The sequence below is a fragment of the Stenella coeruleoalba genome (assembly GCF_951394435.1).
Source record: "Stenella coeruleoalba genome assembly, chromosome: 19".
In the NCBI taxonomy this organism is placed as follows: domain Eukaryota; kingdom Metazoa; phylum Chordata; class Mammalia; order Artiodactyla; family Delphinidae; genus Stenella; species Stenella coeruleoalba.
In genome coordinates, this window is record NC_137165.1 from 37,229,115 (window position 1) to 37,253,898 (window position 24,784).

The 24,784-nt window shown below is 56.9% G+C and overlaps 1 protein-coding gene across 1 annotated transcript; it reads right to left on the reverse strand.

Moving 5' to 3' along the window:
* Positions 1 to 4,966: 4,966 nt before the first annotated feature.
* Positions 4,967 to 9,887, reverse strand: DLX4 (distal-less homeobox 4). Its single transcript, XM_079903982.1, has 3 exons — positions 9,577 to 9,887; positions 5,965 to 6,161; positions 4,967 to 5,557 (listed from the first exon to the last, which is right to left on the reverse strand). Exons 1-3 carry the CDS (start codon positions 9,839 to 9,841, stop codon positions 5,315 to 5,317), a joined length of 705 nt encoding a protein of 234 aa, XP_079760108.1. The 5' UTR covers positions 9,842 to 9,887; the 3' UTR covers positions 4,967 to 5,314.
* Between the last annotated feature and the right edge of the window lie 14,897 nt (positions 9,888 to 24,784).

Sequence of the window (24,784 nt, forward strand, 5' to 3'; positions counted from 1 at the left end):
AATTATCTAAGCTTCAGAGGGGGTGTGTAACTTGCCCGAGGTTACACAGTAAGTAGGAACCAAAGCAGTGCTTTCCTCACCACCCTGTGACCCCTGAGATCCCTCCTCCTTGAGTTGCTGTCAGGGCAGGGGCGCAGAGGGTTCAGTGGAGCCCTCCGAGAGGACAGCCTCTGGGTTTCTGTGCCAGGGCTGGAATCTATGGCTACGTCTGGGAGCCCCAGGATGTGCCAGGAAGGGCTGGGACGGGAGCTCTTGCTGGAGCTCAGGAAAGGAAGCAGGCAGGGCTTCAGGGAACAAAGAAAATAAAGTTCTAATCAAATTATCAGGTTCTTGGCCATTCAGTCTCTCTCCCCAACTGCTTACCAGGGAAATATTCTCAGAAAATAGGAGACGGACAGCCAGGAAAAGGGGGTGGGAACGAGAAGGGAGCGGGAGAAGCTCACACACAGGGAAGCCAGTCTGTGCATTTCTGGGGATGTTTCAGTCTATTTTCGCATGTGTTTAAGTCCCTGGGCATTTCCTCTTGGTTCATCCCTTTGTGTTGTGCTTCACTCTGTGAATATATAACCTGGGAGTGTACCTCTCTGTATATGTCCATGGACCGCCATGGAAGGTTTCCTGTACACATGCTCACGTGTGTCTCACATGCAGCTCTGCCCACTCCACGTATGCTGGTGTGTGTGTGCGTGCACTTTGTTCTATGGCAGTGTGTGTGCCCTTATGACGTCCCTGTGCCTGGGTCCTTGCATCTGCCCGTCTCTGTGCATTTGTCCGGGGCCTTTGTACTTTGAGTTTGGGGTAGAAGAAACTTTAATTCCCCCCCTGTTAACCAATCCGAGCTGGCCAGGAAAGGGGGAAGGGGAGGCATGAGGAGGCAGCCACTTTTCTCTCTAACTTTTTTCATCTTGGAAGGGGAGAGACAGCCGTCGCCCAGGGACTCGCTGATAGGATTTCTCCCTGGCTGTCCCAGGTCCAACAGCAATGCTACTCAGAGAAGGGGTGGGAGAAAGGGCTGGAGAAGGGGGAATAGAGCTGAAGGGCCCCTCCTCTTCACTCCTCCTTGGCATGGGAGAAGCCAGGAGACAGATGGGAGAGAAGGGAAGATATGAAAGAGAAATACTTTAGGGTCAGTGAATTTTTCTTTTCCACCCTTATTGTTAAAACATTACTCATCTCTTGGAACAGGGGATCCCAGGCGAAGGGGGACCTTCGACCTTTGAAAACCAGGTACTTTGGGAACAGGGTTCAGAGGAGTTTTTGCAGAGGTCTGAAGCCCATCCTCACACACTGGTCCCAGCCTCCTACCTTCCACACCAGTCCCCTCTAGGCACCGTACCCACCTCCACCTGCAAGGAAAGAGTCATCCCAGGTGAATTAGGGGTGGGACACACCTGCAACACCTTCCTTCTCTGAAGGAAGAGGCTTCAGTGGTCCCAAGGACAGAAAGCTGGGAGGAGATCTGCCACCACTACAACGGCAAGAGTTGAGGTTAGATGTCAGACAGAACTAGAAAGCTGATTATCAGATCGGGGAGGAGAGAGAGTGGGTGTATCATCACCTCCTTGGAAGCAAGAAGTCAGCGTATGTCTCCTCTGGCCCTTCCCCGCTCTACCCACATCCTTTATAAGTTCTGGGGAAGTCCTTGATCTCTAAGGCCTCATCTACACAGGCCTCAGCTACCCGGATAGCATTCCATTGACTCTGGATACAGTCCCAGAGGCAAGTTCAGGCATCCAAACTCAAGTGAGGCTTGGAGCTGAGTAATCAGCTGCTAGGGCTATGCAGACATTTTGTCCGGGGAACAGCCAGCTCCGCACCCCACCTTGCAGGGCAGATGTGTGGTGGGGGAGGGGCGGTCTGTCACTCGGTCTTCCCAGCCCCCTCCCAGCACCGCAAGCTCCCTCTTCCCACCTGCAAGTAATTTGGCCAATGGGAGGGCAGTTCAGATGGCAGTGTGGAATCCCTCTAGATCTGTGTGTGCTTGGTGGGGAGGGGGCGGACTCCTTCCCCCCAGACCCAGTGTGCCCTTCTCCTCTTCACAGCGGCAAATTACTTGTAATTATCTCGCATCGAGAGCCTTCAGGAGCTGCTCCCAAAATTGCTTTAATTGAATTAATTGAATCTCATTTTGTTGGGGGAGAGATGGGGGACATGTCTTAAAATAGCACGTGGGGAGAGGGCAGGACAGCTCCCAGTCAGCTTTCCTGTGGCTGAGACCCGCGCAGGTGAGAGAGTGGGCTCCAGGCTCAGCTGCTTCTAGATCCCGGCGCTTTTGCATTTAGGTCCTCGCCTGTGTCCTGCTCTCAAAGGTGATGACCCGGGATGTGTGGAGTTCTCTAGTCTCCAGCCCCTTTTCTCCTCCTTGCCCTGAGGAGGCTGGTGGGCTGGAGGCAGGAGGTGAATGGATGGCCGTGGCAGTATGAATTCAGCATCGCTGTGACCTCTCCTCTTCGATAATCATACAGCAGCTATGAACACCACTTATTACGTGCTTACTAAGCTCCAGGTACCATGTCAAGCATGTTACAAGCACCATCTCATTTCATCATCACAACCGCACTGGGAAGCAGGTCCTATTAGTGTTCCCATCTTAGGGGGCAGAGAAAGGAGGCGGAGAGAGAGGTTAAGCAACTTTCCAAAAGTCACACAGCAGAGCAGGACTCTTCGGAGGCCAAAAGCCCAGTTCTAAACCATTCAGTAGTGTCCCCCCTGCCTTACTGACCCAATTTTCCCAGAGGGGTGTCCTCACAGGAAGAAACCACAGCCTCCCTTTCTGCAGCTCCAGTGGTTTGTGGGAAGGGAATGGGGTACCTCTTCCACTGGGGTTCATTTCCATCAGCAGTCAGGAGCCCAGGGAAACTGGACCAGCTCCCAAGTGGACAAGGTTTCCTGTTTCCACTGAAAAGGGAGAATGGATGGGTGTAGGGAAGAGGGGGCACTGTCAGCTCAGCTGGCCGCTGGCTGGAAGAGTAATTACACTCCTTCTGCTACTTAAGTTTACAATCTGGGCTGTTGTTTTAACGATGCGACTCTTGTCGGGCTGTCCAATTAATCTCGCCTTTGGAGGTTTTCCGAGATGGAGCGGTAGATCTTATCTCAGGTCTGTGGAAAGAAGAGTGTGCAACCTGCCCTGGGAGGGAACAGCTGCCTTGAGGACCTGTGGCCTTCAGAGAAGACCCAGAGGAGGAATCTGGGGCTGGGGCTACCGAGAGAGCCGGTGGAGATGGGGTGGGTGGCGAGGGGCAGGAGAAGGCATCGGTGGGGAGGAAGAGGAAGGCGTTTCTCTTCCTGGCATCCTCATTCCTCACTGCTCCTAGAGCTTGTCTTTGACCCACCCTGTGCCATTTGCCACCCCCAGGAGACCCCTCCATGTATATTTTGGGGAATGGGGGTGGCCTAGGAGGGGCTGATTGCAGCCCTTTTGAGGTGGGGGGCTCCCACTGACTCTCATAACCCCTCTCCCCTACATAAGACTCCAATTTGGGCTTCTCTGTGGCCAGCCTGGGTTGGTAGAAGTGCCCGGGTGGGCTTTCCAGTTTGCTTGGGGACAGGTTTAGGTAGTAAGAGGGAAGCTTGACTTGGGAGCTTCTAGTCTGGAACTGGAGGCCCCTCCCCCAAGGCCTCGGGCCAGGCTGGGCTGGATTGCCCGAATTATTTGCAGCCCCTGTCCTCAATCCCCCTGCTGCTGGGTGCCAGGTGCGCGTGTGTGTGCGTGTGTGTGCGCGCATGCGTGCGTGTGCGTTGACTATGCCCTCACTGCCCTCTGCACTTCCCTTAGCCTGCCACTTCACACAACTGGCTTGTCATTGTCTGGCCTCTGTTAGCCCACAGGGTCTGCCTAGGTCACCTTGATATCCCCAGGATCTAACACAGAGCAGCGGCTCTACAAATGTTCGTTGGATGGAGAAGTCCAGTCCCTTCTGGGGTTCTCCTTCTCCTCTCCCTCCTGCTCCCCCTTCCACTAGGTGAATTGGGGCCTTTCCACCCCAAGGAGCTCACTTCTCCCAGGGGAGGACTGGACTGGGTCAGTAGGTGTGGCCTCCCCCAAGGTGAGCAGGGGCTCTCCCTGGGCTGAAGGTGGGCACAGGGGGCTGTGAGGTGCCTGGCTCCCTCCAGAACTGGGCCAGGAGAGAATTTGCTGTGAGGATCACTCAGACTTTGATCATTCCCTGTATTAGCATCTTCTGGTTTCACACTGGAGTGTCTGAAAATATGGAAATTACTAGAACATTCCAGAGCTAGAACCGGATAGCCAGTTAGTGGTAGAGGAGGATCCAGTGCCTCTGGTTCGGTGCTGGAAGGGTCAGGTGGGAGAGAAGAGAAAGCTGAGCAGAAGTCATGAGATGAACGTACCTCAGAGCCAAGGCCCAGGTTTCTGTACAGACTTTAATCTCTGGATGCTTATATATGGGGGCTGGTAAGAGCCTGGGGGCTGCTAGTCAGACTGGTTATAAATACGAGCAGTTCTATTCGACAGAGACAGCTGTGAGGAGCTAAACTGCTGGGCTCACCCCACCTATTTGGGGGCATCTCTACCTACACTTGTCCCCATTCTCCCGAAAGTGTTACCCTGCTGGCTTCCAGAGAGTGTGTGCATGTGGGTTTGTTTAGGTATTAGGAATAGGAATCAGACTCTTAATAATAAATACTCATTGAACTAGATGGGTAATTGGGTCCATTATCTACTCATAGTGGGTAGACATGGGGAAAAGGGGCTTTTTTAGGAAGAGGGTAAAAATTACCCGTAGGTGGACAAAACTCTACTCCACCCCATCTACATCATAGGATGGTGAGTAGGTGTATCAGTTATGGGGGGAAAATCAGGAAAAATCAGTGGGTGGGTCTCGATGGTGGTCAGCTTGGAGACTCTGGGTGTCCACTTCACTCCTGCTTTTACGCACCCATGGGTTGGGCAGGGCCCAAGGCACACAAAGGGAAAAAACACTCAGTGTTTGTTGCTGGTTGAACCCCAGGCTGTGGTGGGACTGCAGTCCTTTCAAGGACGAGTGGCAAGGCTAGGGGTCCTGGGAAGTCTGAACTCCAGCCAGTGAGTCTCTCTCCAGAGCCTCTGACCAGCTGGAGGGAAGGTGTCCAGTCCTTGGTGGTGGTGGGGGGGGGCAATGGCCAAGGCTGTCTGGGTTATGAGGCAAGGAGGAAAGGATGCCACCCCACCCTTTTTCTCCTCTACCTCCTCCTCCTCCTGAGAAAACCCATCTGGGTCTGGCTTCCTCCTGGCCCAGGAGGGGTGCAGGTGGGCTGGGTCCTGCCTGGGCGCTAGAGGAGGGCTGGGAGCCTGACCTGCACTTCCCCAGATTCACATCATCTGAGGTGGAGCCAGGACATCAGGGGAGTGATGCTGATACCAGGCTCCGAAGTTGTTGCCATAGGCACTGGTGGGCAGGGCCCCTGCCTTGGGTAGATCCCAGGGGGGTGGAAGGGGTGGGGAACAGGGAGACAGGGAGGGGGACCTCCCAGGGAAGTCCCCTTCCTGTCCCCCAGAGTTCTGCTTCAGGAGCTTCTTGTACTTGGAACGTTTGTTCTGAAACCAGATCTTTACCTATGGGGAGAAAAGGGGAAAGAATGGAAGGTCAGGAGGAGTGTGCCTGTGGAAGGGAGTGACGAAGGGAAAGGGACCCAGCGGGAGGGAGCCGTCCTGGGAGAAGAGCAGAAGTTGGGAACATTCGCTCCAGCCCTCCACAAGCCCCTGAAGGCCCTGAGTTCCTGCATCTGAGTTAGAATACAGTTCTCCCAGTCTGGGTACCCTCCTCTACACCCTGAATCACTGCCCTACCTCCCCCGCACCCCCGCACACACCTTTTAACGCATTCCCCCAATTTACTGGGGGCCAGCTAGAACTGTGAAAACAGGGCTTGGGGACTCATCAGTCGTTCACACCTGAGGGTGAGTTCCCAGAGAACACACTTGGGGAGGGTTAGCATGCAGGAAGGATGGGACTGGCCCCACCTGTGTCTGGGTGAGGCCAAGCTGCGCGGCCAGCTGGGCCCTCTCGGGCAGAGCCAGGTACTGCGTGTGCTGGAAACGCTGGTTCAGGTGCTGCAGCTGCAGACTCGAATAGATGGTCCTCGGCTTCCGGAGCTTCTTGGTCGAGGCCTGCGGGCGCCGCTCCGAGGGCTCCGGGGACAGCGGCGGCTTCTCCGAGTCTGGGGGGCGGCCCGAGACGATGTGTGCACGCATAGAGGGGCTGACGCGCCTTCTCACGGCTCATCTGCATCTCGTTTGCATTCCGGCCACGGGTTAGCAAAAACTCGGGCTTGGGGCTCGGCCCTTCTCTACCTTCCGCTCCACCCTCCTTTCAAACCCCACACGTCCACTGTGTGCCACGTGGGACTAGCCGCAGTTCTTGCCCTCAGGGAGCTCCCACTCTTAACGCTCCTGTGACCCTAAGGGGGACAGCGTCACTGGCCGGAGCGAGGGTCGGGGCGGCGCCCAGCGGCGGCATGACAGAGTTCAGCCGCGTGCGGTGACGCCAGCTTGGGGCGGGGCGGGGAAGAAGGGCTGGGTCGAGGGCTGGGCTGAGGCCAGGAGAGCACGGGGGAAGGGCGTTCCGGATGGGGGGGAACTCAAAAGCATTGTTCGGAGACCCGAGACAGTGTCTGCGTGGCAGCCTCCCCGCTGCCGGAAGAGGGGTGGTCAGAGGGGCCCGGCGAGTGGGCCTTGAACGCCAGGATGAGCACCCTTCCCAGCTTCAGAGTATGGAAAGTGCCCCAGGGTTTGCCATCACCTCCCCTATTGTAAGGGCCTCCCTCTCCCGAGGCACAGCCTCCAGAAAAGTGACCATCTCTTCCATCCGCCAAGGCTGGCTGGCTAGAGTAGTGGCTTTCGGGGGCCCTAGAAGCCCGGTGGTGCAAGGCAGCCCCCTCCTCCGCCCGGCCGCACCCACGGAGGGGTTCCCAGCCAGCACGGAAGGTGACCGGGGTTCGGAGAGAGCGCAGCGCCGGCAGCGCAGGCCCTCTGGGTCGCTGCTGGATCGCGCTAGCGGTGCCGCCGCGGGAGATCTGGTCACCTCCTGCCTCCCGGCCCAGCCTCTCGAGGAATCTCGGTCTGGGAACAGCTCGGCCCCGGGATGGGGGTGGGCGAGGGGTTCCCCTCTTCCGATCCGGGAGGCCCCAACTACGCCACTCTACGGGGACATTGGGACCATTCGTGTAGAGAGCAGTGTTGGGGAGGACGGAGCGGCCGAAATGCCCGCGGGCTTAGGGTACGTTGCATTCCTCGCAGGGCTGCCGGCCGACCTCAGTCGACAGAGCGCTGCGCCCGGGTGCCCAGACGCAGCGGGGGTCCGACCGCGTCCCCCACCCCCTTCCTCCGGTCGGGCTCACCCCGCACTTCAGGTTCCACGCCCTCGACCGGCCGCGGTGACCCCGTGCCGTCACCTCCCCCGCATCCCTCACCCTTGGCCTCAGGCGCTGCGGGCTTCTCAGATCCACCCCCCTCGACCCCCGCCTCAGCCAATTCCCAGAAAAACCGTTGGGTTTCCGCTCCCGCCCGCGCCTGTCGGGCCTCCCCTGCTTACACCCGGCTGCTCGCCGCCCCGGCGACCACTCGTGCCTCTCTGGCTGCGTGAAACAATTCGGACCGTGAGGCAGAGCTAGCGGGGAGCCTACCCCAGCTGCTAAGCTCTCAAAGCCCTCCGCGCCCTAACTCTGCCAGCAGACACCCCCCCACCCTTCCCAGTTCCTTTCCCGACAGCTGCTTTCTCCACAGCAGTTGCAGAAGTCACGACTGGATCTGCCCAGGTCTTGATTCAGGAGCCCAAGGGCCTCCCTTGAACCATAGCGGCACCTGCCTGCTCATCGGGGTGGTGGCACGCAGCTCACTTGGAGCCGAACCTCTCCCCGAGGCTGGGGTGGACAAGAGTGGCGGCAAAAGGAAGACCCCCCAAGCCCTCTCTCACACCCCCATCATTTAATCTAGAGTGAGCCCAACGCCCCAATTTCAGTAGGTAGATGCTATAATCTAATCTCAGGACACGTGTGGTTTTCGTTGGATCCGGGGAAACTTTGTAAAGAAAAGGAACCCTCCACTCTCGTCCTTAAACCAAGAAAAGGGAAGGCAAGAGTGTAGAAGACAGGATTGAAAATACCAACCCCAATTCCAAGAATCCTCTTAAGGACAAAGTTATCTTATTCTCACCCCACTAAACAGACACACACGCACACACAAATGTACCACATCAGCATATACTGAAGAGAAGAGGCCAAGGGATTCGTTTTTTAGAAACTAGATCATTTGTAGAAACACCCCCCCCCAACTGCTCCTCTTCCAACCACAGACCCAGAAGCGGGAAAGAGGCAGCCCCAGTTCTAGCACAGAAGGCAGTTAACTTTGGGGGGCTTTGAGGAAGTTCCCTAAAATCCTCTTTTCTGGCTTCATGCAGTGAAAGCCAATTTGCAAGGGCCAAGCCTGGAAAACAGTCTGTGTCCTTGACCCGTGCACACCCTTTCTTTGGGCCTCAGTTTGCCCATCTCTACATTCAGAAGCTCCTAAATCTCTAGGGTCGCTTCTGGCTCTGATGTTTAGGAGCTCATGTGTCTCAGCAGAGCCACAAGGGAAGGGAGGGAGACATCTTGGTCCTGGCTGAGTCCCTAAGTCACCCAGCGGATGTGCATCCTTAGAGGAAACTGTGCCAAGGACAATTGTGGGGGTAATTAGGTGGGGACAGGGAGTGCAGGGGAACCGAGCTCTAAACCCAAGCCACTACAGATGGATGTATGTACTGTGTTGCATGGGTACAGCCTGTGCAAGGCCCAGGACCAGGAAGACAGGCCAGCTCCCTGGCTTCTTTGAGGCCTTCCAGTGAGCACTTTCTTAGGAGCTCAAAGGTGCTCCAGGCAATGTAACTGGGGCCTGACCTACCCCAAAGGCAAGGGGCGGAGATAACAGGAATGGCCAGTTCCTTTGGCTGGAAGGCTGAGATCTACTAGGAGAGGCTGCCTGACCCACCTGTGGCTACATTCTTAGAACAATGGGCAGTAGGATTTAGCCCCGGATTCTACCAGGTCAGCTTTTGGTCTCGGTCTGGCACATTCGGGTGCCAGCTGGGGAGAGGGGGAGGGGCCCCGAATAAACCCCCACTTCTACTGCCCTCCAGCTGGGACCTGATTTCTACTTATCAGGCTGTGGCTTGAGCACTGCTTTCTGAGACAAGAACGCGGAGAGGGGCGACATGGAGGAGAGAAGGAGTGCGTGATGGAGAGAATCCTAGGGAAGGGGCTAGGCACCTACACCCACATCTGGATTGTTTCAGTTTTCCGTTATAAGTAGGTACACAACCCCGCTGCTCCAAGGGGGTGGGGTAGGGAGCCCTGCCACCCGCCTTCACATAACTGCAAATCGAAACCAGGTCGGTCTTGAAAGGAGACCTAGATCAACTCGCCCCCGCCCCTCCCCCCTGTCTCCCGCCCCATCCCTTCGCCCTCCCCCCAACCCCAGATCCCGTGGAATCTGAGTAAGGTCTGAATCCCGCCAGCTGCGCCCAACCAGGCGAGGGCGAAGTTCAGGGGCTCACTGGAGCAGGACCCCGGAGGTGGGAAGAGCCGCTGCGGCCGTACTTACCTGGCTCCCACTCTTGATGAGACTGCTGAGACGGCGCCGTGGGTAGCTGGCAGGGCAGGTAGGAGTCTCCGGGGGTCGCCGGCCCAGTGTAGGGATAGGGCAGGACGTGGCCATACGGCCCAGAATAGGGCAAATCGGAGGCGGCTGCGGTTGCGGGGGACAGGCCAAGCTGGTAGGCAGCCACTACCGATGGGACGGGGGCGATGTCCGGGAAGACGGCTTTGGAGGCGTCCGGGCCAGGGAGCGGGCAGGGCAAAGAGGTCATTGCGGCCGGGGCCGGGGCCGAAGGGCCTAGGCCATGGCCCCGCACGGAGTCCGCTCCCTCCGCCAACTCTCTCTTTTCGGAGCCTCGGGCGTTGGAGCCCCCAATCAGCCTCCCCCACACTTATCCCGGGGAAAGTGTCTCTCTGCGCCTCATCCAGCGGAGAGCGCGCGCCTGGGAAAGGGGTTCCGGGGGGTGCCCCCCATGGCTTTTCCCCTCCCCCCTAAATCCATGCCCCCCCGCCCCCCGCCCCCCCGCTCGCTCTTGGCTTCGGTTCCCGGGACCCGACGGCGTCCCCGCCCACTTAAACGCCGCGGATTGGCTACCACACGCGGTGACCTCATGGAGGGCTGCAGCCGGGGCCCGCCCCTCCGGGGCAGCCCTGGGTAGGGAAATTCAGAACCGGGAGATGGGAGGAGAGCGGTGCGCACGGCCCAGGCCCAGCCATCTCGGGATCAGCTCCGAGAGGCATGCCGGGGTTGCAAGGCGATTGGGGCAGTCCGATCATAACCGCAGAAACGCAAGGAAGTTGACAGGGCCGCGAAGCCTTGGCGGAGGCGCTGCGGCTGCGGGGGCGCAAGGAACCTGCGGGCGCGCTCTCCGACTCTGGGGGATCTGCGCGGCGGTTGTGATCCCGCCGCCACGGACCTGCAGAGGAGTCGAGAGCAGCCAGCCAGCCCCGCAGCTTATTCAGCGCGTCGGAATGCGTCGCTGCCGAGCGCCGGCAGTTTGTTGGTAAACAGACGCCGGGTCGGAGGCGGTACCGCCCGGCGCCCAGCCGGCCTGCACGCGCGCGGCGCGCACACCCCCGCAGGGCGCCCTTGGCCTGGCACGCCGCGACCGCCGCGATTGAGCCTCACCGCCCCTGTCGCTTCCGCTTCCGGCAGGGGCCAGGGTTTGGTTGCGACACCGCAGCTCCGCAGGCCCCCGAGGCCGAAGGAGGGGTCCGCCGTCTGAGCTTCTGCCAGTGCGGCGCCCCGCCTTTCCTGGCGCCGCTTGAGGCTGAAGCCTCGCACGAAGCCGGACAAAATCCGAAAGCGGGAGGCAAGTCCAGTTTGATGGCTCCTCGGAGGGCGTAGGAAATACGGCAAGCCGGGCTCCGTGGCCAAACCTTCCCATCTGTGTACAGGGCTTTCCTCTAAGATCTTGGTGGGTGGGTGTCTCTGTGGCCACAGATACACAACTACACAGAGACGCCATTCAAATACAACATACACTAGCGTTTACCAGCACACAGGTGTCTACAACGATGTTCACGTTAGCATCCCTCCATGAACAGAGGTTCATGTGTGGATCTGCAGATGCAGAGCACAGACTGTGATGTGTACACACCTACGCACCCAAAGATGAATAGCAACACCCCTGAATAAAAGCACTGTGGTTGTCTTACACAGACCCGCGACAGACCCAAACTGTTGGTGCGCACTCTAAAATACAGAAAATCCAACCATATAAACATGTATGTACTTGTATGCATCTTAGGAGACACCAGTCCACACACATTTAGGCTGTTCCATGTTAGCGGACAGTTACCCCGCCCAGAAACCTGTCAGTCCTCACAGATTCCCCAACAGACTCATATACAAACCCTCTGTCACTTGAATGTGCAGATAATTCATGTTTGTACACACACGTGCTCTCGTTATCAGGGTGCAGCGTGAAGGCAGCAGTCTTAGAATTGGGGAGTAGGAGAGGACAACAGAGAAAGAGGGAAGCTTAGAAGAGTAAGAGAAGGCACTGGGGGGTGGGGGTAGCCACGAGAGACAGAGAGATTTGAAAGGGTGTGCAGTCAAGTGTCCTGAGGGAAGGAAGAGCAAGTCGGCATCAAATTGGATGCCCTGCTGGAAGGTATAGAGATGAATTTTTCCAAGAAACCACTCCCCTGGCACCTGACTCTGAGTTCTCTCGCCTGAAGTCTTGGGGCTTCAGGAGAAGGAACTCTGTGAGGGAGCCCCCTCCCTGGATATCTGGAACCCACTTCCCTCTCATCCAACAGGGTGTGCAGGGTTTGCATGGTTGAGAAATGCTATTTCCACGTGGGATCACCTTTCCCCCTTTGTTCCCCAACTCTAGCCATGCCACCACCACCTCCTTAGAGCTGGGGCTAAGAACTTACAGGGATATCACCTTCCAAATCTTCCTTCCTGCCACCACCATTTTCCTCTGGAGAGAGGCGGCCACACAACGGTACCGTGATGGGTTTCAAGGACTGCATTTCAGCATGCGCCAAAAGAAGAGAACGCTCTTTGAGGTGGGGTGGGCTGTCAGGGAAGCTTTCACAAAAGAGGTGCTTTTGAGGTGGAACTTAAAGTTTGGGTTGCAGGACTTTTCCTCCCAGGGCCATGTACACAGAGTCCTTTCCATGCTAGACCTAGCAAGAAAGGACAGGGTCAGCTTTTCCAGAGGCCCCTAAAGCAGTGACTTTGGGCATCCTCCAAAGCCAGGCAACCCATAGTGAGAGCATCTCCTAAGCTCAGGGGGCGTGGCTGAACTCATGCAGGATCTTCACCTCCACGTACCAGTAGGAAACATCCTGCAGCCCTCTAGAATTTATGAAGCACACTCACAACATACAAGCCTTGTGTATCTTCACCAAAAACCCGTGAAGTGAGTACTGTTATTATCCCCAGTTTACAGATGAGGAAATCTCTGCTTCCTTCACCACCTCCCTCTTCAGGGCTCCCTCTTCCCACATGCTGGAGGGTGTGGGGCTGCGACACCTCTTTGGGAAACTTCGTGGTCTCCTCAGATGCAGAATCCCCAGGGAGTGGTCCCCTCCAACAGGTGCCACATCTCACCAACTTTGGAGACTGGAGGGGCAGTGGGGAAAGGTGGAAGGGATAGGCACGGGGGCTAGGAAGGGCTGTAAATCTGAGTTTGATCAGAAGGAAGGGAGGGCGAGACTGAGAGGCCTGAGGCCTGGGTTCCCATCCCAGCTCAGCCACGAGCTGGCTGGCTGTGATAGTCTGGGTCAGCCATTTACAGTCTCTCAGACTTATTTTATCCAATAAAATGAGGGAGCTGCGCTCAAGACCTCCAAGCCATTGTCATTTGCTTTAGAATGAATTGCAAAACCCAAAATCCCAAAACGTAATAAAACCAAGATGAAGGAGAAGGGGGAGTTGGAGGAGGGGAGGAAGGAAGGCAGGCAAAACATAGGAACTGTCTCCTGTCACTACCAATACCTCAACCCACTGCTTGTCACAAAAGCCAGAAGTGGCTCTCCCAGCTCTTTCTCACGCGGGTCTTCTCCCTTAGCGAAGAGGGGCCAGCTTGGAGAGCCCCAGCACCGAAGTGAGGGGCTGGGAGCCGACAGTGGGGCGGGGTCCCGAGTGGGGGACACGGCGCCGCTGAGGTCTGGGGAGTCAGCCGTGAGTGGACGCGAAAGATCCGGTGCGGTGGTTTGCAGGCTCTTCGCAGCCGCCCGGCAAACGCAATCCCACCCGATTCGGTATTGATTCTTGGCTCAGAATAAGCGCCCAAGGCGGTGGGACGTATGCCTCACTTGCAGTTCCCCCGAATTCGGACTCTGCCCTGAAGACGGGAGCTCCATCCGAACGAGTGCCCCTTCCCGACACCCCAAACACCTGATGGGTTCAGGGCTCACAGCACAGTCCCTGGACTCGGTACCGGACGGACCGCGCGCTTCTGAGCAAAGTGGGGGGCGTTGGCGAGGGGAGCCGGGCGTCGGGTCTGCAACCTGGTGCAGGCTCTCCACGCAGCACCTGTGGTGGACCTGCCCTGGGGAGTAGTTTCCATCGCGACCCCGGTCCAAGGCCCTTGGCGGCCGTTGCGGGATTATCAGCTCCCTTTCTCCTTCATCCCACTCACTGACCCCCGAAGGAAATGTTAGTTTAGTTTCGTCTGTTCTCCGTGGAATTTAAGTACGATTTGTCGGGGCTCTCGTAGTAACTCGGTTTGGGGAAACTTTGCGAGTAATTCGGTTTGGCGGGGATGGGGGGGATGAGAAATCCTCCCTCCGCTGGGCGGGGAGCGAGGTGGGTAAGGACCCCCCTCTGTGAGGCCCGCGAGGCCGCGGAAGGGGCAGTCTGTAGAGGCTCGCGAGCCCCGCCACACACACACTCGGATCTGGCTCTTCCTGAGATGTGGGTGAACTATTGTCTCTTTTCTTCTTCGTGATGGAGCAGTGAATGAGCGCTGGCGCGGGCGGGGCGGCATGCTGGCTCCTGAGGTCACTGCCCGCCCCGCCGCGCTCCGGGTGCGCTCACGTCCACGCTCCCGAGAGCTGTCTCTGGGATTGTCGTCCCCGCCTCATTTTCCAGATCACCTGGGAGGAGCTCCCAGGAAGGGGGAGGGGGAGGCCTTGGGGTCAGCGCCACCTCGAGGTCCGGGCATCGCTGAGCAGGCGGGCTCCGCACGAGGGTCTCCGGCTGGCTCGGTCTTCAGCCACTCTCCCCACGTCTTTGCTTTATTTCCAAATTTCACACCCGCTCCGGGAAACGTCTTCAGCTGGGGTTTGACTGAGACGTTTAAAGTACACACATATATGAAGTCACCAAACACATAAAAAACAAAACAAGACAAAACCATTAACCACTCTTGGACCAAATAACTCCCTCCCCCCCCCCCCACAAAAAAAGAAAACGGTTAACAACAACAACAAAAAAAAATGGGGAGGTTTTGAAGATGCGTTAGAGGCGCTGCCCTCAGCGATGAAGGAGCCATGCTCCTGGCTTTGGCCCCGGCCCCGCGCGGGAGCGGGAAACGGCCGGCTGGGGAGCGCGGGAGTTCCGGGCGGGTGTCCCAGACCCGGTCTCGTCTGGCGGACAGACGGCGGCACGGCGCGCCGGATGCCCGCGGGGAGCGCGGAGAGCTGGCGGGAGGCCCCAAGGCCAGCCCGGCTGCAACGAATTCGCGCGCCCGGAAAGAAGGCATCTCGGCCGGTTTCTCCAGACCTTTCCAGACCCCTGTACAGAAACTAGGGCGTTCCGCCAGTCTCCGTCGCCCGACCCCGGAGGGAAGCCGCTGGTAGGACGTGGCTGGAGGGGGAACGAGCCTCTAGAGAGCACCGACGAAGAGGGTGCGTGCACGGGCGCACACCGACACACACTGCCATAACCCAACGGCCGCAGCGCTCACCCCGCAGGCCACCACGCCACACCAGCAACACACACACAACCACATCACGCCCCCCCCACAGGCACACGCATGTTACCCAGTCCCATCCCGCTGGACCCCCTGGATCTGGCGGAAGGTCTAAGCAGTTGGGTTATTGGTTTCACTTTCTGACTCCGGGACTAGACCCTTTTCAGGTCCGGAGTGTTTTTCTTTCATAAGAAAAGGGTAGGTCCTGTCCCCGCGTCTCATCTGGGCTGCCGAGTCAGGGAGAAGCGGGACAGCCTTACCTCTGCTGGGCCCGGCCTGGGAGAATGAGGGGGATATTGCCTTGGGGGGTGGAGCGGGACCGTCACACGGTCGCCGCAGTCGCACCCGCACCCCCAAAGTGAGAGAAATAATCACAAGTACCAAAAATACCCCCCAAAACCAAACTCCGCAGCCTGGGTACCACCGCACTAGGCTCCAGGTGTCAGGCCTGGTGTGGGGGGAGGGTGGATGAGGTGGGAGGGTGAGAAGCAGCTCAGTCCCTGCCCCACTCTTCCCGGCTCTTCCAAACCCTGCCGCACCCGCCACAGCTAAGGGGAGCAGGGGCACGAAGCCGAGAGGAGGAGCCCGGCCCACTCCCATCTGTTCAAGGACGGGGAGGGGGCTCGCGCAGCTACTTCCGCCCACATCTACCCTCGTCGTCAATCACCCTCATTAATTCCCGTTGGAAAAGGATCACACACTAGAGGCTCATCAGCTGCTGCCTGGAAAAGGCTGGAGGACACAGAAGTGGGCAGAGAGGGGGAAGGGTTTGTTCTTGCGGGACGGGGTGGGGGCTGCACTGGTCGTGGCCTCCAAGGGGAGTTGAACTGAGCTGAGTTATCCTTTCCATCTTCTGGGACCAGTTTGCCCCTCCCCTCCCCTCTCCTCCCCTCCCTCCCCTCCTCTCCCCTCCCCTCCTCTCCCTTCCCCTCCTCTCCTCTCCCCTCCCTCCCCTCCCTCCCCTCCTCTCCTCTCCCCTCCCTCCCCTCCCCTCCCCTCCTCTCCTCTCCCCTCCTCTCCTCTCCCCTCCCTCCCCTCCCCTCCTCTCCCCTCCCCTCCTCTCCCTCCCCTCCTCCCTCCCCTTCCCTCCTCTCCCCTTCCCTCCTCTCCCCTCCCCTCCTCTCCCCTCCCTCCCCTCCCTCCCCTCCTCCCTCCCCTCCTCTCCCCTTCCCTCCCCTCCCCTCCCCTCCCTCCCCTCCTCTCCCCTCCCCTCCTCTCCTCTCCCCTCCCTCCCCTCCCCTCCTCTCCCCTTCCCTCCCCTCCCCTCCCCTCCCTCCCCTCCTCTCCCCTCCCCTCCTCTCCTCTCCCCTCCCTCCCCTCCCCTCCTCTCCCCTTCCCTCCCCTCCCCTCCCCTCCCTCCCCTCCTCTCCCCTCCCCTCCTCTCCTCTCCCCTCCCTCCCCTCCCCTCCCCTCCTCTCCCCCTCCCCTCCTCTCCCCCTCCTCTCCCCTCTCCTCCTCTCCCCTCCCCTCCTCTCCCCTCCCTCCCCTCCCTCCCCTCCTCCCTCCCCTCCTCTCCCCTTCCCTCCTCTCCCCTCCCCTCCCCTCCCCTCCCCTCCCCTCCTCTCCTCTCCCCTCCCTCCCCTCCTCCCTCCCCTCCTCTCCCCTTCCCTCCTCTCCCCTCCTCTCTCCTCCTCTCCCCTCCCCTCCCTCCCCTCCCCTCCCCTCCCTCCCCTCCCCTCCCCTCCCTCCCCTCCTCTCCCCCCCTCCCCTCCTCTCCCCTCCCCTCTCCTCCCCTCCCTCCCCTCCCCTCCCCTCCCCTCCCCTCCCTCCCCTGAAGACCCCTCTCAGCTTGTGAGCTGACCAGCACCTGTCCTGGCCCCACCTTGTCTGAAGGGTGGCTCCCAAACTCTGGGGGAGACAAGCCCTCCCCAGCCCAGGTTCTGGTTGGAAAGTGCCCCAGAACTAGTGGGGACGCGGAAGCTCAGCCCCACTCCCCAACTACCGGCCAACCCAATAGGGCACCACTACCTTAGTTGCTTTCCACAGGAAAGGGGTGGGGGAAGGCCAAGTAGTGGTTCTCTGACTGTGGGAGACACAGGGGGATCCAGACGGAGGCACTGTTCCTGAAAATGCATCTAAGGAACCTTCCGGAGCCTTTGGGGGATAAGGCGAGCTTGGGTTATCTGAGGCCCTTTGTCTTCGGTAGTGAACACTTAAGTGTGTTCTTATTCCAGGCACGATGCTGAGCCCTTACATGTATCATTTTATGTATCACACAGATTCTGTGAGGTAAGTGTCCGTATTATCCCCACTTTACAGAGGAGGAAATCGAGGCACAAAATGGTTGAGTAACTTGTCCAAGCTAGAATTGTCACCCAGGTCAGCTTGTCCTCTTAACTACCATGGAGTTGTCTTACCTGAAGAAGCGCCACTCGGCAAGGGCAAGAAGAAGGGCCGAGGAGGAGAGGGGAGCCCAGGAGATGAATGCCCTCTGTGGAATGGTGGTAGGAGAAGTAATCATGTCAATGCTGGCTGAGAGTTCTTGTGGGCTTGTACCCTACGCTTTAACATGCCTTTCCTCACTGAAATCTTCGAACAGCCCTGCAAGGGAGTCCTATTACTATCCCTCATTTTACAGAAGACGACACTGAGGCACAGAAAAGATATGCGTAGGGTCTACACCCACTTGGTTGGAAGGCAAGGAAGAGATTCCACACCGTGGAGAGCCTCCAACGCCGCCAACCAAGAGCTTACGATGGGCCTGTGGACAGAGGGGAGGACCGAGATGGGAGCCGAGGGGCTTCCCGGGAGCAGCTTGGGTGTGAAGTAGGTTGGGAAGGGAAGGGTCAGGTGACAGAGAGCCCAGTTAGGAGGCTGTTGCAAATGGGTCGTGTGTGAAGTGAGGAGCGTGGACCCAGAGACTTGGTGGCAGGGGCGATGGAAAGGAGGGGACATGTGAGAAGGGTTGCTCTAAGACAAACTCTGCTGGGCCTGGTGACTACTGTACGGGAAGAGGGTAGAAGCGAGCAGGACTGTGAATTTCCAGGCCTGGGCAACCAGAGGAGCCTGGGGAAGAAGCCATGTGTTTAGTTCAGAGATTCAGGCATTTGATGGGTGGATGGACCGTGGACCGACATTCTAGGTTTGGGTGCTCCAGTGGGCAGCCAGCCATTCTGGTTTCCCTCTGTGCCTCTGCACAGGTGTATTTCCCCAGGGCCCTGCCAGGGTGCATGGGTGAAACTTGCATATATGCAGATGTATGCAAATGAGAGTGACCCAGCCTGGACCCAGAACCAAGAGCCAGGGGAGGAGGAGGGCTGCCCTAGCCCTGACTCACCCTCTGACATGCTGCCTGGAATGCCACCTCCCCAGCTGAGCTTCCTGCAACTTGGGGAACTTGCTCCAGGAATCATCCTAAGCTCAGGCCCAGAAGATCACAAGCCCAGAAGACTGGGGGTGCTGAGGTTGGGGACTGTCTAAATCAGAGTAAGGCTTTATTCTGAGCCCTCTTTGCCAAATGGCGGCAGGAGGGGAGAAGACAGGAAAAATACCTGGGTAATATGACCTTTATAAGCATAAACGCACATGGCAGTCCCTAAAGCATTTTCACGTCTATAATTTCCTTGGGGCCTCGTAGTAACTTGTGAAGTAGGTCGTTTATTAGGCCCATTTTACAGATGAAGACACTGAGGCCCATGTCGTGAAGTGCCTTGCCGGGGAAAACCTGGCTAATGTGTACAGAGCTGGATTTCCAGTCCAGGCCTCTGACTCAGTGCTCTTTGTACTGCTCAAGGTTTGGTGCTGTGTTGAGGGAAGGGGAAGCTAATTCTGGAGTCTGAGGCTTCTTTGGGGACCTGCTGACCCTCAAGTACCCAGATAACCTCTAAATCCTCTCAGTCCTCAAGAAGTTCTCGTTGAAGAACTAAGTCCTTGTTAGTAAGCTTTCATCTTTAGACCTTAGGTCATACCCCTCCTGTCTGGCTGGACCACGTACCCCACTTCCAGCTCCTGCAATACAGTACACCCTTTTTTTTTTTGCGGTACACGGGCCTCTCACTCTTGTGGCCTCTCCCGTTACGGAGCACAGGCTCCGGACGTGCAGGCTCAGCAGCCATGGCTCACAGGCCCAGCCGCTCCATGGCATGTGAGATCTTCCCGGACCGGGGCACGAACCCGTGTCCCCTGCGTCGGCAGGCGGACTCTCAACCACTGCGCCACCAGGGAAGCCCCAGTACACTCTTTTTAAGCACTTACTAGGTACGGCTCTGGGAAGGGCCCTGTGGGAGGTCAGCCTAGATCCCATCCAACAGTGAGTTTGGCAACTTCTGTGTATTAAAATGGTGATTAAAAATACAAAGAAGAGTGAATTAAAACACACATATGCACACAGAGTTAAGGAATACTTAAAACTAGGTACCCAGGTCCAGAAATAGGACTCTGCTCGCTCCCCAGGAACCCCACTGAGTGACCCTTCTGAATTATAAGCCTTTCCTCCACCTGGGTATTCCAGGTTTCGTGTTATTCACTTCCCTGCTTTTCCTTAGTTTCATCACCCATATCTGCTTACTTTCACCTGTTTATGAACTTGACATGAATGGAATCACACTATATATACGAGTCTTGCTTCTCTCAGTTGACAGTTCGTAGATTCTAAGACATCTTCCCGACTTCCCCATACTGTAACCACTCCTCTGGCAGCATTGCTCCTCTCGGATGCTCTCGGGTGGGTTTGCTGCATGAGGGCAGGGATGGGGTCTTTTGCCTCCGGGAACACAGTATCCAGCACAGGCCCAGGCACATAATAAATGCTCAGTACGTAGGCACTGAATGAATAAGTGAAGATGAGTGAAATGGTGTACCTCTGTTTACATTAATGAGAAATCCCAGGGGCAGGGATGACACAGGAAGCCATAGGGTGACATTCAGGACGTAGGCTCCTGCCAAAAGGCCCCTTGTCCCTCCCTACCCTCCCACACTGCTCCTCAGAGATGAGAGGCTGTAAATGGCAGCATCTCCCTAGATCCCGGCCCTTTCTATGGTGCAGCCAGGAAGGCGCAGCCGCTTGGGAGCCAGGCAAATCTGAATTCTAATCCTGCCTCCACACCTTACCTACCTGGGCAAATAAAACCTCCCTGTGGGGACTTCCCTGGCGGCGCAGTGGTTAAGAATCCGCCTGCCAATTCAGGGGACATGGGTTCGAGCCCTGGTCTGGGAAGATCCCACATGCCACAGAGCAACAAAGCCCATGCGCTACGACTACTGAGCCTGCGCTCTAGAGCCCCTGAGCCACAACTGCTGAGCCCGCGTGCTGCAACTACTGAAGCCCGCACGCCTAGAGCCCGTGCTCCACAACAAGAGAAGCCACTGCAATGAGAAACCCGCGCACCACAATGAAGAGTAGCCCCCACTTGCCACAACTAGAGAAAGCCTGCATGTAGCAATGAAGACCCAATGCAGCCAAAAATAAATAAAATTTAAAAAAAATAAGAGTACTTGTAAAAAAAAAAAAAACTTCCCTGTGCCTCAGTTTCTTCACCTGTGAAATGGACATAGTAATAAGCCCACCCTCACAGTGTTTTGAAGATTCAGTAAATTACTCAGACCCATAGTAGGCGTTTCTCATATGTTAGCTCCCCTTCCTCTTTCTGTTGTTTCCTTTAGCTCACCCACTGGGATGCGCCTGTCCTTAATCTACCTGGAAGATACCAGAGCCAACCTGATTATAAAGCTTTTGTTCCCAGAGGACCCAGTGATGGCTGGAGGTGTCAATCCCAGGATAGAAAGCTCCTGCAGGGCAGAGACCCTGCCTTCCTCAGCTCCTGTCCTCGTGGCATCTGGCACTGTGCCCTGCATACAAAAGGTGCCCAGGACAGCTTTCATTCTCCAGCTAATCCCGGAGCCACCCTCAGCTCCTCCTAAGTACAGGGACACGTGTGAGGGTCTGCCCCTCAGCGGCACATGGAATACTTTCCCACTGAGGATCTCAGCTACTCCTCCTCACCTGGTCAGGTGGGGCAGGTACTGCCATCCCCATTTCACGGACGAAGAAACGAATGCTTGGAGCAGCCCACAGCCATGCCCAGCATCGCACAACCAGTACGTGGAAGAGCTGGGATTGGAACCCCCGCCCTCTGACATTGAGGTTCTCTGGGGTTTTCCAAAGCAGAGATGACGGCAATCAAGACTTAGAGAGAATTAAGGCAACCAGCCCCATGGAAAGTAGGCAATGGGATGTGAGAATTGTCTGCAAAAGCATGAAAGGCTTCAGACTGATTTTTGAGGCCAGAATACCGAGAACCAAATGGAAGTTGGAGGAATGAATATTTAGCTTCGATAGAAGGAAGACATTTTAGGTAATTAGAGCATTCCAAAGGTGGCACACTCTCCCCCTTTGTCTTAGGCACCAACTCCTTCTGCCTTGTACGGAGCGATTCTTTCAGATCTCATTTCCTCTCTTGGAATAAGGCATTCTGGGGGACAGGCTCACCTCCCTTTGAGTTTTGCCTCCTCCAACCTGCGTGCGTACAGTCCATCCTCAATAAGTATTTGGGAGTCCCCATGGTTGGAGGCATCAGTCAGAATCTGGGGGATGCTCTAAGATGTGGCTGAGAGCCTGGGCTCTGGAGCAGAGGGCAGTAGGTTTGAATCCCAGTTCTGCTGCTTGGAGAGCTGGCTTAGAATTTCTGATACTCGTTTTTCTCAACTGTAAAATGGAATTAATAATACCAACCATTAAAACTGTAAGGATCAAATGACATCCTGTATATGACCAGCAGAGTGCAGAGCACGTGAAAAGCTAATAATGCGGCTTTTTGATGATGTGTATACTTGACTGGCTGCATCACAGGCTAGAGAAATGGGGCAGGTTCCCACCAATGTCCCTGCAATTTGACAGCATATGATTCTATTCTATGAGCATCAAAGGAGCTGAGTAGAAACCCGGAAGCAGATTGACTCAACGGAGGAAGCTGGGTTCAAAATAAACAGAACCCCCATTCAGAGTCTCCAGGTACTTGAACTAGGACTTTTCCTACCTTGCCCCGCCTGTCGCCCTCTTAGGCAAGCCCCCAGGCCTGGGATTGGGACCCGGTCCTAGAGAACCTGGGCATCATTATCCCTGGGAAAGGTACCAAGAGTCCCCAGACAGCGCAGACCACACTGGAAGCCCAGCCTCAGGCAGGAACAGGGTCCCAAAGTTCTGATTTGGCGTCACCTGCCCTAACCTTGAGCCCTTCACTGGCCCAAGCCTCTAAACCGGTAGATGTGGCCACCCCCAGAGGGTGTCTATGGCCTCTGAATACTGGGCACCCCAGGCTAGGAGAGGCCCTTGGCAGCCCCTGGAGTAGTTCTTGGCCTCCAGCACTGCTGCTTCTCAAAGTTTCATAGTCCTTAGAGCTGGAAGGCACCTTAGAAGTCCCCAGAGCCAGTGGGTCTGGAATTCTGGGATCAAGAAGGTCTGGACTGGACCTGGAAATCTGCATATCAATAAAATAACCCCTCCCCCACTGCCCACCACAAGCAGCTGATTTGGCCCAGCTCCCTTGCCCTTGTGTTACACATGGAGAGGCGGAGCCCGAGGAGGGATTTGACTGGTCCAAGATGACATGCTGGAACTGGAAGAAAGCCTGGTTCTCTGGACCCTAGTACAGGGTGTTCTCCACCCCAGCTGCCTGTCAAGGCTCACTCCCCCCGAGGTGGTGAGGGGATGCTGACACAGAAGTCTTTCCTGAGTCTCTCCCCCATGCCACCCTCAGAGGTTGTGTCAATTACACGAGAGCCATTCACCCTCCTGGAAACGGCCAGTGAGAAGAATGAGATTGAAGAGTCTTGGACTTGCTGGGGGCCTCCCCAAGGCCAAGGCATGGCAGCAAGTTGGTATCCGGGACTAGATCCATCGAGGGTCACACAGGCACACATTTGGAAATAGCCATTACACTGGTGGGAAATTTTGGTCTGATTTACAATAACCTTTCTCTTCACCAGCGCCCAGCACAGCACCTGGGCCGAATGATTCCAGCTGGGCGTGTGGAATTAATGGATGAGGTTTAAAGCTGATTGGACTCAATCATCTCCAAGGCTACGTGCCCGTCACCTCGGTGACAAGGGGTGTGGAGACTCAGCAAAGCCTGGAGAATGAACACAGTGGGTGCTCATGAAAGAGCATGGCCAGGGAGGTCGAGCCAAGCGGAGGGAGGGGGTTAAGCTGGCAGCCGCGAATCAGACACCCCCATTCCTACCACAGGGGCCAGCTCCCACCAGGTCCCAGCCGCAGAGGGTCCGTGAACACAGTGGGTCTCCGTGACGGAGCTGGCGATGTGGGGATGTGAGCACGTGACTAGTATGTAACTGAGACTGCATGTGTGTGACTCTCTGTGGCTTGGGTGTGGCTCTGCGCTTTGCGCGGGGGCTGTGTGGTTGTGCGCTGCAAGTGACCGTAGTGTGGCTGTGTGTTCGTGTGACTATCGTGTAGAAATGGACATTGCCTGCGCTGTGTGGTGCGTGCCTCTCGGAGGCGAGTTCCAGAGCTCTGGGTGTTGGGTGTGTGCGCCCCTGGGAGGAGACAGCTGTCGTGGGTATATGTGACGATTTGGGACTCTGTGATGTTGTCTCGAGTGTGCCTTCCAGTCTGGCTCTGTGATGGTGCACGTCTATGCCGGGTGGGTTACATGCCTTCAACTGTGTGTCACTGTGTGTCCCTCGGGGACTCAGCTGTGTCACTGTGTGTGACTGTGACTGTGTGTGAGACAGCATGCCCCTCAAACCACACTTCTTGGGCGGCTTTGATGTGCTTGAGTTTCTAGGGGCCGTAAGGACGCCGGCCTCACTCTTGAGGACTTCAAAAGATGGCTGTCCTTTCTGCCCAGCTGGGGAAAAACCCATTTCCCCCTCACCCTTACTCTCTCCTCCGCCTGGAGGAGGGCCCTGTTTGTTTTCCTATTTTTACTGCCTAGGATGAGTTCATGGCCACAACTGACTCACCACTCTTTCCAAGAGACTTGGGGAAGGAAATAGGGGTTGCTTGGTTGGGGCCTCTGCCCACTAGCCCAGGGACTTTCAGAGCAGGGCCAAGGGGACATCTGGATCCATTGTGGCTGTGTGGGCACCTCGAGCCATTCACCATCCCCTAACCTGGAAGGTCAAGGAGTCTTCTTTCTAGATCATTGTCCAGAACCCAGTCTCCTACCCCAAATGAGAGGCCTCTCTCCTTATCTAAAAGTTCTCCCCTCCCTTTGACAAGGTTAATTGAAAAGTAAGCTGGAGCTTTGGAGGGGCCTTTGACACCTCCCCTGGATCCGTGTCACTGCAGGTAATCCACGCCTGGTCCAGTTCAAGCAGCAGCTAGGGTGCCTCGGCTCAGCAACACTGTTTGGGCGCCCCCTATGGGCAGAGGCTGCCCAGGCTGAAGATGGCCGAGCTAGAGGCCTGCACCGTTTGATGGGAGAGACACAGTTGCTGTCCGGAAGCTCTCAGTCTTATGGGGGAGTCAGAACCCTCCAATACACAGGCTCTAAGACAGAGGACAAAGACGATTCGAGCTCTCACTCCCTAGGCTGGGAGGAGAGTGATGTTCTGAGTCTGACGTAGAATCAGAGACGGCTTCTGGGAGGGGCTACGGGGCCTTGGTGCAGGTTGGGAGGGAGAGCGAGTCCTGGAGGCTGGACAACTGGGAGGACTGGGGTGGAACAAATGCAGGAGGTGAGGTGGCATAATCCTCATGTGAGATGATGAGGGGGACTTGGGCTGGAACCTGTCCACGTGGCAGGGGAACTCTGTGGATAGGAAGTCCCCTCTGGTATCTACCTGGTGTCCCTCCTGCTGCAGCCTGCATATAGCACCCGAGGCTGGTTGCCCAGGAAGGAGCTCAGAGGCTGGACCTCACCCCCTTCCCCTGCTCTAGCC

What these genes read in the sequence shown, in the direction of transcription:
- DLX4 (XM_079903982.1), bottom strand. Translation starts at nt 9,841, where the DNA reads ATGACCTCTTTGCCCTGCCCGCTCCCTGGCCCGGACGCCTCCAAAGCC. An exon ending in TCATCAAGAGTGGGAGCCAG is followed by an intron (nt 6,162 to 9,576) that starts GTAAGTACGGCC and finishes GCCGCCCCCCAG; the next exon opens with ACTCGGAGAAGCCGCCGCTG. An exon ending in TTGGCCTCACCCAGACACAG is followed by an intron (nt 5,558 to 5,964) that starts GTGGGGCCAGTC and finishes TTCTCCCCATAG; the next exon opens with GTAAAGATCTGGTTTCAGAA.